The sequence below is a fragment of the Lethenteron reissneri genome, chromosome 2, assembly GCF_015708825.2.
Source record: "Lethenteron reissneri isolate LAM-NWPU_2019-01 chromosome 2, ASM1570882v1, whole genome shotgun sequence".
In the NCBI taxonomy this organism is placed as follows: Eukaryota; Metazoa; Chordata; class Hyperoartia; order Petromyzontiformes; family Petromyzontidae; genus Lethenteron; species Lethenteron reissneri.
Window position 1 is genome coordinate 4,666,721 of NC_083780.1, and position 15,418 is coordinate 4,682,138.

A 15,418-nucleotide genomic window follows, 5' to 3' on the forward strand; every position below is an offset into this window, starting at 1 on the left:
CCTTGATGGACAAGGTTTGCGAAGGACGCTACTGAGCAATTGGAGGCCGTCGCCCTCCAACAATGGAGGGCAGAGAAGTGACGCTCACAACAACGAGCGGAGTGCTGGATGGTTAAAATGCAGCAAGTTAGCACAGTAGGTGGTGTAGGTGGTGCATCGGCCGTTCATCTCAGTCAACCCATGGCACCTGGGTCTGTCTTGTGACCTCCTTTTAGCGAGCCTTCTCCGCTTCACGTGGCCTTGGAGTGCACCTGGCCTGGCACAAATGCTCTGGTGACGCCACTGCCACTTAATAATTATAATCGACATTTATAAGGCGCCTTGCACTAATGTCTCAAGGCACCTTCTACAAATAGGATTAAGGAAAGGCCAAGAGAGGAGAGCTAAATAGAATGCACGGACTTGGTGGCAAATGGCGGCTGTTGTTGATGTGCAAGGGTGCTCGCTAACAGTACTTGCCCCAACAGTCCATGTGGGCTTTCTTTGGGGGGCCCTTTGTCTCTTTAGATCTGGAGGGCGAGTCCCCGATGCTCACGCGTCAGTCCTGCCGCGTCCTCACCAAGGACTTTCCCAAGTTCCTGGCCCTGGTGTCACGCGTAACCATGGAGACGGGGATGCTGGGCCCCCAGGGGGGGGCCCTGTGGAGCCGGGGGGTCCCTGGGGTGCGCGTGGCCTTCCCCGAGGGGGCCCTCACTCGACAAATCCGCCTCGGCCTCCAGGTGACCAGCAGTGAGTGATTGGTTGGGTGAGTGGTTGGGTGAGTGAGTGAGTGAGCGAGTGGGTAAGTGAGTGAGTGAGCGAGCGAGCGAGAGTGTGTGGGGTTTGTATGTTCTTCCTCGATTCTGCGTGGATTTACACCGGGTTCTCAGATTCCCTCCGGGTTCTCAGATTCCCTCCTATATCGAAACCCACCCACCCACTTGAACTGCTATCGGCCCAAATGTCCCCCATGCTCAAATATTCCCTGCAAATCACTCAACTGGGATCGCACAGCAGCAGCAGCACCAGCAGCAGCACCAGCAGCAGGGCCATCCTGAGTCTCACTGAGGCCTGAGACTTGGTAAGGCTCTCCTGGGAGAGCGAGTGCAATAGGAATGGCGATATTGCAGGGTGTGGCCGGGAGAGGCGGCCAGGCTAACTAACGGGGGGCGGGGGGGTGGCGGTGCTCGTTTCGTGTCGCTGGCAGGCTCAAGCGGGGCCCGACGCGCCGGCTCGTGATTGGCCGGGAAACCGCGTCACCTTTGGCCCAGTCGTCACCCTCGAACCACGCCGACGCAAGTTCCATCGACCAATCACGGTAAGTGCTTTGCGCGGCCTTAGCATGCGCACAGAGGAGTTGGCATGGATGCACGTGGTCGGAAAACGCAGAGAGCTCTCCAACGCACACCGAGAAGTGCGCAGAGAACACGCGGATTTAAAGGACACGCTTAGAGGAAGAGACGTTAATACGTATGCTTTCGCGAGCAATATCATCCATAATAAAATGTACGCGATCTAACCCAAAAAAACCTGTATTATGGAAGACGTCACCACATTGATCTCCATCTAGCAGTGCATAGACCATCGTGATGATAGTCACACAGAGAGAGGAGCCCGTGGATCAGAAGACACGCGCAGTTGGTATAAAACGCACGCAGTGGTTGCGGTTGTGGTTGTTCCATTGTGTGCATGGTTGTGGTTGTGTTGTGCAGGTGACAATGCCACTACCACAACCGCACGGGACACCAGCCGAAACGACGCCCCTGCGCCACCACGGCAACCTACGCCTGTTGTGCAGCATCGCCGGTACAAGTGTATGCGTGTGCGCGTATCTAAACGTGTGTACACACGCCCACGTGTGTGTACACGTATGTGTATGCATGCGTTTTTGTGAGCGGTAGTGTAACGGCTGGCGCGCTGCGCTAGGAACCTGTTGTCCCGAGTTCGATTCCCGCTTACGGCCAACACCAGTGACGATTATCTGAACTGGTCCTGGGCCTCTCCTAGGTCTACTCGGCCTCAAATGAGTACCTGGTGTGATGTGTAAACATCGCCACTGGGGAGACAAAGACGTCCGGGCGTGCTGTTGGCCACCCACCCCCTCGTGTGCTGTGCCGGCCTTCACAGGTGCTCGCTAACAGCACTTGCCCAAACAGTCTATTAAGGCTATACAGGAGATATTTGTCTTTTTTTTGTTTGTGGTTACGGGCGACTCAGCCTTAAATGAACACATGGTACAATATATAAACGTCAGCATTAGGAAGACAAAGGCGGCCAGGTGTGGTGCTGGCCACCTACCCCCTCGTAGGTGCTGCTTGCAAAGGGCCCTTTGCCCCAGCAGCCTGTGTGGGCTGCACGGGTGAGCTTTGCCTTTATTGTTGTCGGTAGGAGGCGTTGCTCCGGCCGTGTGGGAGGACATCACGGACACGACCCCACTGACCGTGTCCGGAGACAGCCTGACCTTCCAGACCAGCGTGTCGGCACGGTAACCGCATGCGCGCACACACATGGGCAGTGGCGCACACACACACGCATACGTGGGTACGTGCCACAGCACGTGGGCGCTGTCGTTGATTCGGGGTGTACCAGCGTGTACCTGTGATGGGTGGAGTGGTGGAACACCGGTAAGTGCACCGCGCTCCGATACCGGCGACCAGAGTTGGATTCCCGCTCACTACCAACACCGGTGGCGAATATCCAAACCGATTCTGGGTTTTCTCTTGGTCCAATTAGTATTTGGTACAGTGTGCAAACATCAGCACTGGGGAGACAAATACGGCCGGGCAAGGCTCTGGCCATCCACCCCCTTGTTCTGGCCTTCATATGTGCTTGCTAACAATTGCCCTAACAGTCTGTAAAGGCTATGGTGGCTGATCTTTGTCTTTGTAGCCAACCCAAGGCACCTGGGTCTGTCCCGTGGCCTCCTGCCAGCAGACATACTTCGCCACTCCACGTGGCCTCAAAGTGCACTGAGCCCGGTACAAGCAGTGTGGCGACGTCACTGCCACTTAGTGGGCAACGGCGATTGCCGTCGTATGTTGTTATAGTCGCTGTGATAGTAATAGCTTTTTACCCTTTCAACTGGTACAAAAACTGACACCTTTATACAAGGCATCATGTTTGCGTTAACCACAACACAAGCAGTCAAAATGCAAACAAAAGGCGTCTGTTGGCGTCATCTGTTCCAACACCAATGGAGACGAGGCTCTGAGAAAAGCTGTCTCGGTTGTGGACCAATAAACTTCAAGGACAGTGCATATCATTATCATCATCAGAGTTGTTTCTTTTTGTTTGCATTATGACTGCTTGTGTTGTGGTTATTGCAAACATGATGCCTTGTATAAAGGTGTCAGTTTTTGTACCAGTTGAAAGGGTAAAACCCTAATGCAATATTTTGCCACTGGTAAAGGTCTCATAGTGTAGTCGCTGTGATGTCACGTTTTCCCGTGGTCACCACCCGCCGACCCCCCCCCCCCCCGCTCCCCCTCACCCACCGTGATCAACCACGTGGTCATTCCCCCACGGTCGCGCCCCCACCCCAACCACCGCGCAGGTTCTGGCCGGTGCTATGCACGGCCGCCCGCGACGCCCCGGCGCTGGCCCCCCTGGCGTACGGCGAGCTGTCCCGCGTGCCGTACCTGGCGCACTTCCGCGTGTGGGCTCGGCGCCACGACGCCGACCCGCGGCTCGCGCGCCTCTCCTGCGCCTGCGCCTGCGAGGAGCGCGACGCGGGGGGCGGCGGGTCAGGGGGGGGCGCTCCCGCGCGGGCGCGCCACACGCAACTGGCTCGCAGCAAGACGGTGGAGGTGGGCGCACGCACACGCACTGGCACATGTGCTCAGACACGCGTGCGTGTATGCGTACACCGACGTACGCACGAGCACGGATGCACTCACACGCGTGCGCGAACACGTGTGCACGCGCTCGTACGCATGTGTATGCACAGTGTGCGCACACGCGTGAGCGCAGGAGCACACAAATGCCAGGAAAGATGAGTACACACACACGGGCAGGTGTGAACACACACACACACCCACAGTGACCCAGCCAGCATCGGTGATGGTTATCTGAACTGGTTTTGGGCCTCCCCTAGGTGGACTGAGCCTCAAATGAGTACCTGCTGCAATGTGTAAACATCGCCACAGGGAAGACAAAGGTGGACAGCCGAGGTGCTGGCCATCCACGGCCTCGTGTACCATGCCGGACTTCATAGGTGCTGATCTCGAACAGCCCTTGCCCTGGCAGTCTGTTGAAGGCTGCATTGGGAACTTTGTCTTTGTGTGGTGCGTGTAGGTGCTGGACGGGGCACCCCTTCTCGTTAGTTGCCAAGGAAACCTGACTCCATTGACCCCACGGGGTCAGGGGCTGTCGCTGCCGTTCCACGCGTTTCGCGAGAACCGCCTATCGTTCGGCGTGAAGGTGACAACATCATGTGCATGCGTGTGCCGCGGCGTGTGCGTGTGCCGCGGTGGCGTGTGCGTGTGACACGACTGGCATGTGACACGGCGCGCGTGTGCGTGTGACACGGCGCGCGTGTGACACGGCGCGCGTGTGCGTGTGACACGGCGTGTGTGTGTGCGTGTGACACGACTGGCATGTGACACGGCGCGCTTGTGCGTGTGACACGGCGCGCGTGTGCGTGTGACACGGCGCGCGTGTGCGTGTGACGGGGCGCATGTGTGCGTGTGACATGGCGCGCGTGTGCGTGTGACACGGCGCGCGTGTGCGTGTGACACGGCGCGCGTGTGCGTGTGACACGGCGCGCGTGTGCGTGTGACACGGCGCGCGTGTGCGTGTGACACGGCGCGCGTGTGCGTGTGACACGGCGCGCGTGTGCGTGTGACACGGCGCGCGTGTGCGTGTGACACTGCGCGCGTGTGCGTGTGACGGGGCGCATGTGTGCGTGTGACACGGCGCGCGTGTGCGTGTGACACGGCGCGCGTGTACGTGTGACGGGGCGCATGTGTGCGTGTGACACGGCGCGCGTGTGCGTGTGACACGGCGCGCAAGTGCGTGTGACACGGCGCGCGTGTGCGTGTGACGGGGTGCATGTGTGTGTGTGACACGGCGTGCATGTGTGCGTGTGACACGGCGCGCGTGTGCGTGTGACACGGCGCGCGTGTGCGTGTGACACGGCGCGCGTGTGCGTGTGACGGGGTGCATGTGTGTGTGTGACACGGCGCGCATGTGTGCGTGTGACACGGCGCGCATGTGTGCGTGTGACACGGCGCGCGTGTGCGTGTGACACGGCGCGCGTGTGCGTGTGACACGGCGCGCGTGTGCGTGTGACACGGCGCGCGTGTGCGTGTGACACGGCGCGCGTGTGCGTGTGACACGGCGCGCGTGTGCGTGTGACACGGCGCGCGTGTGCGTGTGACACGGCGCGCGTGTGCGTGTGACACGGCGCGCGTGTGCGTGTGACACGGCGCGCGTGTGCGTGTGACGGGGCGCGTGTGCGTGTGACACGGCGCGCGTGTGCGTGTGACACGGCGCGCGTGTGCGTGTGACACGGCGCGCGTGTGCGTGTGACACGGCGCGCGTGTGCGTGTGACACGGCGCGCGTGTGCGTGTGACGGGGTGCGTGTGCGTGTGACACGGCGCGCGTGTGCGTGTGACACGGCGCGCAGTGTGCGTGTGACCGGGCGCGATGTGTGCGTGTGACACGGCGCGCGTGTGCGTGTGACACGGCGCGCGTGTGCGTGTGACACGGCGCGCGTGTGCGTGTGACACGGCGCGCGTGTGCGTGTGACACGGCGCGCGTGTGCGTGTGACACGGCGCGCGTGTGCGTGTGACACGGCGCGCGTGTGCGTGTGACACGGCGCGTGTGCGTGTGACGGGGCGTGTGCGTGTGACACGGCGCGCGTGTGCGTGTGACACGGCGCGCGTGTGCGTGTGACACGGCGCTGCGTGTGCGTGGACACGGCGCGGTGTGCGTGTGACACGGCGCGCGTGTGCGTGTGACACGGCGCGCGTGTGCGTGTGACACGGCGCGCGTGTGCGTGTGACACGGCGCGCGTGTGCGTGTGACACGGCGCGCGTGTGCGTGTGACACGGCGCGCGTGTGCGTGTGACACGGCGCGCGTGTGCGTGTGACGGGGTGCGTGTGCGTGTGACACGGCGCGCGTGTGCGTGTGACACGGCGCGCGTGTGCGTGTGACACGGCGCGCGTGTGCGTGTGACACGACGCGCGTGTGCGTGTGACACGGCGCGCGTGTGCGTGTGACACGGCGCGCGTGTGCGTGTGACACGACGCGCGTGTGCGTGTGACGGGGTGCATGTGTGCGTGTGACACGGCGCGCGTGTGCGTGTGACACGGCGCGCGTGTGCGTGTGACACGGCGCGCGTGTGCGTGTGACACGGCGCGCGTGTGCGTGTGACACGGCGCGCGTGTGCGTGTGACACGGCGCGCGTGTGCGTGTGACGGGGCGCGTGTGCGTGTGGGGAGCAGTAGTGCAACTGTTAGTAAGCTGCGCTACCAATCCGGCGGCCCGAGTTCGATTCCCGCTCACGGCCAACAACTGTGACAATTATCTGAGCTGGTCTTGGATCTCCCCTAGGTCAACTCAGCCTTAAATGAGTACCTGGTGCAGTGTGGAAACATTGCCACTGGGTCGACAAAGGCGGTCGGGCGTGGTGCCCTCCGTACCGTCCTCGTGTACCGTCCTTAACAGATGCTGCTCGCTAGCAGCATTTGCCCCAGCAGCCTGTGTGGGCTACACGGGGAACCTTTGCCTGTGTGTGTGTGTGGTGAGTAGGTGCGTGACCCCAGCCTGGAGCCGTGTGGGCGCCTCTGCTTCTACCAGGAGCCGCGGACAGCAGACGCGACCCCAGTGTGCAGCCTCAACATCACGCTACCGCCTCACGTACGCACTGACACGGTCACGCATACACACACACACGCGTATGTACGCACAGCAGTGGAGGGTAACGCTTTGCGTGTGCGCGCCTCTCTCCTACCCCCCTCCCCCCCCATCCCTCAACATCTCCCGTCGACGTCCACAGGAGCCTCTGGCTGATGAAGATGACGATGTGAGTGACATCGCCCTCTCACACATCACCAGCAGCACCATGTGCCAACATCGGCACAGGTCTTTGTTCAGTGACGTCGCCACGAGGAGGAGTTAACACTGTGCATGTGCATTTGTGTATGTGTGTGCACCCGCGTGTTTGTGTGTGTGTGTGCGCATGTGTGCGTGCGTGCGTGCATGTGTGTGTGCGTACGTGTGTGGTTATGCAGGAACCCCTGTATGATGAGAGTGACAGAGAGTATCTGACGCCAGGTGGGTAGCGCGCACACATATACACACGCGCACACGCGTGCACACGTGTGCACACGCACACACGTACACACACACACACACACAAAGATCCCCCATATAGCCTTAACAGACTGTTGGGGCCGGCATGGCACACTAGGGGGTGGGTGGCCACCACTACGCCCGGCAGCCTATGTCTCCCCAGCAGCGATGTTTACACACCGCACCAGGTACTCATTTAAGAGTCACTGGTGTTGTCCGTGAGCGGGAATCGAACTCAGGTCACCGGATACATAGCGCAGCATGCTAACCGTTGGACTCCCACTCCCCACACGCATACACACACGCATGCGCACATATAGACAAAGGTCTCCTGTGTAGCCCACGCAGGCTGCCGGGGTAAGTGCAGTTAGCGAGCACCTATGAAGACCGGCACTGCGCACGAGGGGGTGATTTGGTGGGTGGCCTGCGCCACGCTTGTAACCACACACACGTGAGTCTACTGCATCTCTGTCTGAGTATGGGTGACCAAGCTGAGACCTAGGCTCTGGGCGGTTCTGGCTGTGGTGTCTCACTGTGTGCGAGGAGGAGGGCACACCACAGGAGGAGGGCACGGGATATGCCGAGTGTTTGTGTGTGTGTGTGCTGCACCCTGTGGGAGCTGTGGGTGTGTGCCGCAAGCTAACCCAGGAGTCTGTGCTCCTCCTGTCCCTCTGTCTCCCACTCTCTGTCTCCTCCTCTCATTCTCCCTCTTTCTTCACCTCCTCCGCCCTCTCCACCCATTCCTGAGTTTTCCTATTGCTGCGGTTTCCACCTGGTTTCTCTCTCGAGCACCAACTTTTCTTTGCTAATTTCTTTGCTCTTTTGTTCTACGCTGTGATGTGCGTGTGCGCGCGTGCCTGTTGCACATTCTTTGTGTGTGCGCCGTGTGCACTATGTGTGTGCGTACTGCCTTGTGTGCATTGCGTGCGTTTTGTGTGCGTGTACATACTGCGTGGCGTGTATGTCGTGTGTACCGTGGACATGAGCTTGCGTGCCTGCCGCGTATGCGTGACTGCGCGTGGCTGTGTGCGTTCGCGCTCTCTCCTTTGCCGTTCACCACCTGCATTTGCGCTGCGCGTACCTGCGCTCCTTTGTGTTGCGCTGCGTGTACCCGCGCACTGCTTGCGTCTGTGGCTTTGGCAATTCGACCGAACAAAAATCCTGTTTTTTTCCCGCCGATCGGCTCCTGCGGTCACTTTGTTCTCATCCCACCACAACCTCCACGCAATTCTGGCTTCCACATTGTTTCCGTTGCGATGGTTTTGTTTCGCCATCCTCCGCTCGTTCTGGATTCATTTGATTTGAACCCCCCCCGAACTGGATTCGTCCAAAAAAACTCGACCGACGATGCCGACGAACGGACACGTCATCGCTGGCTTCACGGACGCAAACGAACGCGCGGCCCAACGTGGACAGAGGAGGGCACGGCACGCTTGTCTCGCGCCATCGATGCAGATGCCGCCAGCCTCAAGGAGGAGGGTGACGAGGTTCTGCGCGTGACGGCGATCCTGGCGCCTGGAGCTCGCAGTCTGGCAGAGGCATCGAGCGTCCGGCTCGAGACCGGGGCACCGGCCGATTTTGTGATGAAACAGGACAATGATGACGACGGTAAAGAGGTGAGCGCGATGATGGCGGCGGCGATCGCTGTCGCACGGAGAGAAGAAGAGGAAGAAGAGGACATCCTGATGAGGCAGCGGGCTCCTCCTCGCACGGTCGACATCGTCCGTTCGCTGGCATTTGCAGCGCCGGGTCGCGCCGAGGAAGGCGCCACGTTCGTCGCCGCCGATGCTACTGCCGCTGCAATGTCGGCTGCCAGTGAGGAGGACGAGGAGATGGAGGGTTTGTCGAGCGAGGGCTGGGTGGTGTTTGGAGCACGCGAGGTCTCAGAGGCCCAGGAGCTGGCCCTGCGGGAGGCCAAGGACGAGGAGGAGGATGAGGTCTTTGCTCCGACCCAAACAGTTGTTCGCATGACCATGTTTACGCACAGAACGACAACTCTCGCAAAGGCGAGTACTGCGAAAATTGACGACGTAGCAGCACCCGGCCCAAGAGTCGACGACGAGCCGGAAGAGGAAGAGGAGGTGGAGAAACTGGCGTGCATTTCTCTGTCGGGATCATCTTCCCTTGAGGAGCGAGGAGCGTTCAGGACTCCCCCAACATCGCCAACCGAGCTGGGGAACACGGGGTCACGTGGGGTTGGGACGGAAGTGAAGCGACGGGTTCTGTGGGTGACGAGGGGTGGGGAGGTGCAGGAGGAAGATGAGGACGATGCGACCATGGGGCCACGTAGCAACGCGGCAGAAAGGCATGGCCCGATGCCAACTGACGATTCAGCTCTACCAGAACCCAGCGCCGACCTAGTGGGTAGTAAACAACTGGAACTGAGGCTGCAAATGAAAACAGGAGAGCCAAGGGAGAGCGGGGAGGGACCTGCACAGGAAGAGGCGGCAGAACAAAAACCACCAGAGTTGGAACTGTGGCTGAGGAGCGAACAGGAGACTCGATCACCCACTATCGCCACCGCTATCGTCGCCGCCGTCAAAACCCAAACGGGAGTTCCCAGGCACAAGCCAAGCTCGGGATCGGAACCAAAGCCAGATTTGGCATCGGTCCTCGACGTGACGGCGGGATTGGCGAGCCGCGAGTACACTGTGGTGACGGAGTCCTGGGCCAGGGGAGGCCGCCAGGGCGGTGGGCGCGGCAGTCTCGTCAAGCGAGTCACCACGCGCCACATCACCGCCGCCGCAAACGTACGGCCGCCGGTCAGCGCCACCACCGCCGGCGACGGCACAACGACGTGGAAGGATGCGGAGGGTCCAGAGACATCGCTGGAAGGCCTCGGTGCAGCCCAAAGGGAGTCAGGTGGAGAGGCTCTGAAGGTCAGTCGAGCAGAGGATTCCTTGCCAGAAACCGAAATGGTATCGGCGGAAAGGTCGGCACTTGCCTGCGAAGATCTGGGAAAGCATCGTTTGCCAGAGATGCCCGAGCCCACATCCTTGGCCTCTGCATTCGCCAAGTCCGCGGAAGGACCGGGGGGCCGGCGGGCAGAGGGCCCTATCCCCAAGCTCGCCGTCGGCATGCAGGGGGTCACGTTGCCCACCCCCCCGGCGCTCTCGGAATGCCGTGCCGTGTCGGTGGTGGTGCCGCCAGGCCGGGGCGTAGCCGGCGCCCTGAAGGACGTGGGTGTTGCCCTGCCCCTGGGCCTCCTGCACAAAGTGGCGGCCGCCCACCCTGAGATGACTGCACACGACGAGGAGGCGGACTTCGCGTTTCACAACGTCGACGGCGCAGACGTCGACGGGGGAGACGCGGGGGCTTTAGTGGTGGAGAGGAGGGTGTGGGTGCGCATCATGGTGTTCGGGGCCAACGGTGACACCGCAGCCAACGAGGAGGCCTCAAGGGTGGACCTGACGGGACTCGTGACCACACCCGTCGACTCGTTGCCCTTCGAGGTGTTTCCTCCTCAACAAGCCGAGCTGGACACGGAACCGCGGCTGTCACCTGCGCCGCAGAATGTCACCACTGAGCCGGTGGGGAAATTCACTCCAGATATTGTTCCTGGGTGGTCAAGTCCTGAGATCGTGACAGTCAAGAGTGGAGTGGAGGAACCGGAACCACTCACGGTGTCCGTGAAGGGCCCCGATGATGCTGCGGTGACAAGGGAAGAGCGGAGCGATGAAGTCACCAGAAAGGAACGCTCAGAAGTTTCAGAGAAAGCGATGGCGGATTCGGTCATGGCGTCACGGCCGTCTGACAAGGATGTAAAGCGCAGGGTCGAGGAGGTGAACCGGAGCAGGAGCCGGAAGGAGATGAAACGCGAGGAGGTTATGGTAGAGTTGAGTGAAGAACAACGCAAGATGAGGGAGGAGGTGAAGCTCGGAGTGGAGGAAGCCATGAGCCTGATGATGGGCAGGAAGGCCGAGGAGCTGGATGGAATGAGGAGTGAAGAAGAGAAGATCGCACGTGAGCTCTACTCCACCTACCCAAAGGAGAGTGCAGTGGCGGAGGATCTGTGTGAAGATGTCGCAACGAAACTAGAAGAGCGAGGAGAGGATGGGGACACCCCCACCAGAGTCTCGCGGGCCGTGTTGGTCCTCAAAATTTCTCAATCTGTTTCGGAAGAACCAGAAGTACCAGAAAAAACTGAGCCGGAGGAAACGGCGGAAATGGTGGTAGCGGGCGACGCGGAGACTCGCAACGGGGCAGAGTGGGTCGAGGTGGACTCTGACTCGGAGGCGGCATATGGAGATCTCTCTCTCAAGGAGAGCTCCATTGTTGAGGAGAAGGAGGCGCTGTCCCCCGCGGAGGCTGACGACATTGCTGACGAGGAGACGGAAAAAGAGGAAGAGGAGGAGGATGCATCGGCTAAGAAGGACGCCTTTGTATACCATGCAGATACGACTAGAAGTCTCATCGTGGAAGATGAGGAGGAAGTCGAGAAGAAATTAACGTTCCAGGGAGAGATGAGCGAGGCTTTCCAGCAGGACGAGGAGACGACGCGACGGCAACACCGGCACAAGCTCCAAATTGATTTCCCGCGCACTGTGACGATGCAGGTGGAGGAAAAGGATTACGAGGAGAAGGAGGCGGGCGTGACGAGGTGTGTGAGGATGAGAAACCTAAAGAAGAGCGTCGTGTACCAGCTAACCGGGGCCAGCGGCGAGCACGTGGTCGTGACGCGGAAGAGGACGCAGAGTGACGAGCCAACGCCGCGAGACCATGGGAAACTCCGGAGCCTTCCTGGCGAGGTGCAGCGGATATTCGTCAATGACGATTACGACAGCGGCGACGAGGAGGAGGAGGACAATGAAGAGAATGAAGACGAGGCAGGAAGGTCGGAAGAACGCTGGGTTAGTCGACTGACCCTTGGCGGCAGACGGAAGGCGGTGCAGACAAGGGTCCTAAGGGAAGAGGTCACGGTAAGAAAGGAAAAGGTGATCGAAATATTCCCCTTTGGTGGCCACACCTCAAAGAGTGTCACTGGTGAAGAGGAGACCTACAAAGAGGGTAGGAGAACCATGGAAGAGGAAGAAGAGGCTCCCGGGGAAACGACCGAGCTGGCCGGCATGGAGGATGAGGAGGAGGAGGATGAGAGCTCAGAGGTTCCGTTTCCAACGCCGGACACACCGAGTTCGGAAGAGGTGACGTACGAGGTATCGACGAGCGCGGCGGCCAGGGTGACCAGAGCGGCTGACGACGACGACGACGCCGAGAGACGCACCTCGGCATACGAGGTGGAGGAGGCCATTCCCGAAGAGACGGAGGATGACGCGGAAGATGAAGCTGACGGCAGGAGAAAAGGCGGAGCGGTGGCGGAACGGGAAATGGTGACCATGGGAGTGACGTTGTGTCGCTTCCCTCTCACCAAACTCGACACAGTGGTGCGGCGGAGGTCGGAGATGGAGCGTGAAGATGAGGTGGGGGTGGTGGTGGTAGGGGAGGCAGAGGAGGAGGAGGAATCGGCAGTCATGGAGACAGAAGCAGAGGGGAAGAAACCAGAATCGGTTCAACTGCAATCGAAAAAACTGGAAGCAAAACTAGAACCAGTGAAAATTGAACCAAAGCCAGATCTAGTGAAACTGGAGCCAAAACCGGAACCAGTGATACTTAAACCAGAGCCAGGTAAACTAGAGACGAAACCGGAACTAGTGCAATTGGAACCTGTAAGACTGGAACCAAAGACAGAACAAGTGAAACTAAAACTAAAACCAGGTCCTGTTAAACTGGAGCAAAAAACAAAACCAGTTGAACTGGAGTCAAAACCAGAACCAGCAAAATTGGAAACAAAACCAGAGCCAGTTGAATTGGAGTCAAAACCAGAACCAGTAAAGCTGAAACTAAAACCAGAACCAGTTAAACTGGAGCAAAGACCAGAACCAGTGAAACATAAACCAGAGCCAGTTAAACTGGAGACAAAACCAGCGAAGCGTGAACCAAAACCAGTACCAGTGAAATTGGACCTTGTGAAACTGGAACCAGAGGCAGTTGAATTGGAGCAAAAACCAGAACCGGTAAAACTGCAACCAAAACCAGAACAAGCGAAATTGGAGCCTGTCAAACTGGAACCAAAGACAGAGGCAGTGAAACTGAAACTAAAACCAGAACCTGTTAAACTGGACCAAAGACCAGAACTAGTGAAACTGGAACCAGAACCAGAACCAGAACCAGTGAAACTGCCAAAACTGGAACCAGAACCAGAAGCAGTTGAACTGGAGGCAAAACCAGAACCAGTAAGACTGCAATCAAAACCAGAACCAGTGAAATTGGAGCCTGTCAAACTGGAACCAAAACCAGAACCAGTAAAGCTGAAACTAAAACCAGAACCTCTTAAACTGGAGCAAAGACCAGAACCAGTGACACTTAAACCAGAGCCAGTTGAATTGGAGTCAAAACCAGAAGCAGTGAAATTTGAACCAGAACCAGTAAAACTGGAACCAAAACCAGAACCAGAGAAAATGGAACCAAAACCAGACACTGTGAAACTGGATCCAAAATCAAAACCAGTGAAACATAAACCAGAACCAGCGAAGCTTGAACCAAAACCAGTACCAGTAAAATTGGAACCAGAGCCAGTGAAATTGCAACCAAAACCAGAACCAGTGAAATTGGAACTTGTAAAACTGGAACCAGAGCCAGTAAAACTGCAACCAAAACCAGAACCAGTGAAATTGGAGATAAAACCAGAAGCAGTTGAGGTGGAGCAAAAACCAGAACCAGTAAAACTGCAAACAGAACCAGTGAAACTGGAACCAGAACCAGAACCAGTGAAATTACAACCAAAACCAGAACCAGTTGAGGTGGAGCAAAAACCAGAACCAGTAAAACTGCAAACAGAACCAGTGAAACTGGAACCAGAACCAGAACCAGTGAAATTGGAGCCTGTTAAACTGGAACCAAAGCCGGAGCCAGTTAAACTGGAGTCAAAACCAGAACCAGCGAAATTGGAACCAAAACCAGAGCCAGTTGAATTGGAGTCAAAACCAGAACCAGTTAAACTGAAACTAAAACCAGAAACGGTTAAACTGGAGACAAAACCAGCGAAGCTTGAACCAAAACCAGTACCAGTGAAATTGGAACTTGTAAAACTGGAACCAGAGCCAGTGAAATTGCAACCAAAACCAGAGGCAGTTGAACTGGAGCAAAAACCAGAACCTGTTAAACTGGAACCAGAACCAAAACCAGTGAAACTGGAGACAAAACCAGTGAAACCAGAACCAGTGAAATTGGAAGCTGTCAAACTGGAACCAAAACCAGAACCAGTGAAACTGGAACAAAAACCGGAACCAGTGAAACTGGAAAAAAAATTAAAACCAGTGAAACTGGAGACAAAACCAGTGAAACCAGAACCAGTGAAATTGGAAGCTGTCAAACTGGAACCAAAGCCAGAGGCAGTGACACTGAAATTAAAACCAGAACCTGTTAAACTGGAGCAAAAACCAAAACCAGTTGAACTGGAGTCAAAACCAGAACCAGCGAAATTGGAACCAAAGCCGGAGCCAGTTGAATTGGAGTCAAAACCAGAACCAGTAAAGCTGAAACTAAAACCAGAACCAGTCAAACTGGAACCAGAACCAGTTAAACTGGAACCTGTCAAACTGGAACCAAAGCCAGAGGCAGTGAAACTGAAACTAAAACCAGAACCAGTGAAACTGGAACAAAAATCAAAACCAGTGAAACTGGAGACAAAACCAGTGAAACCAGAACCAGTGAAATTGGAAGCTGTCAAACTGGAACCAAAGCCAGCGGCAGTGACACTGAAACTAAAACCAGAACCTGTTAAACTGGAGCAAAAACCAAAACCAGTTGAACTGGAGTCAAAACCAGAACCAGCGAAATTGGAACCAAAGCCGGAGCCAGTTGAATTGGAGTCAAAACCAGAACCAGTCAAACTGGAACCAGAACCAGTTAAACTGGAACCTATCAAACTGGAACCAAAGCCAGAGGCAGTGAAACTGAAACTAAAACCAGAACCAGTAAAACTGGAACAAAAATCAAAACCAGTGAAACTGGAGACAAAACCAGTGAAACCAGAACCAGTGAAATTGGAAGCTGTCAAACTGGAACCAAAGCCAGAGCCAGCGATATTTCAACCAAAACCAGAGGCAGTTGAACTGGAGGCAAAACCAGAACCAGTAAGACT

The 15,418-nt window shown here is 57.4% G+C and overlaps 1 protein-coding gene across 1 annotated transcript in view; it reads left to right on the forward strand.

Annotated features, from left to right (window-relative positions):
- The window catches only part of LOC133341979 (ankyrin-3-like), a 105,539-nt gene that overhangs the window by 70,245 nt on the left and 19,876 nt on the right, over nt 1-15,418 (forward strand). The window contains exons 33-41 of the mRNA XM_061550824.1: nt 508-719; nt 1,187-1,297; nt 1,692-1,785; nt 2,368-2,464; nt 3,533-3,785; nt 4,273-4,398; nt 6,736-6,843; nt 6,983-7,009; nt 7,218-7,260. Of these exons, the coding sequence (XP_061406808.1) occupies nt 508-719; nt 1,187-1,297; nt 1,692-1,785; nt 2,368-2,464; nt 3,533-3,785; nt 4,273-4,398; nt 6,736-6,843; nt 6,983-7,009; nt 7,218-7,260 (1,071 nt within the window). The remainder of the gene's footprint in view (nt 1-507; nt 720-1,186; nt 1,298-1,691; nt 1,786-2,367; nt 2,465-3,532; nt 3,786-4,272; nt 4,399-6,735; nt 6,844-6,982; nt 7,010-7,217; nt 7,261-15,418) is intronic.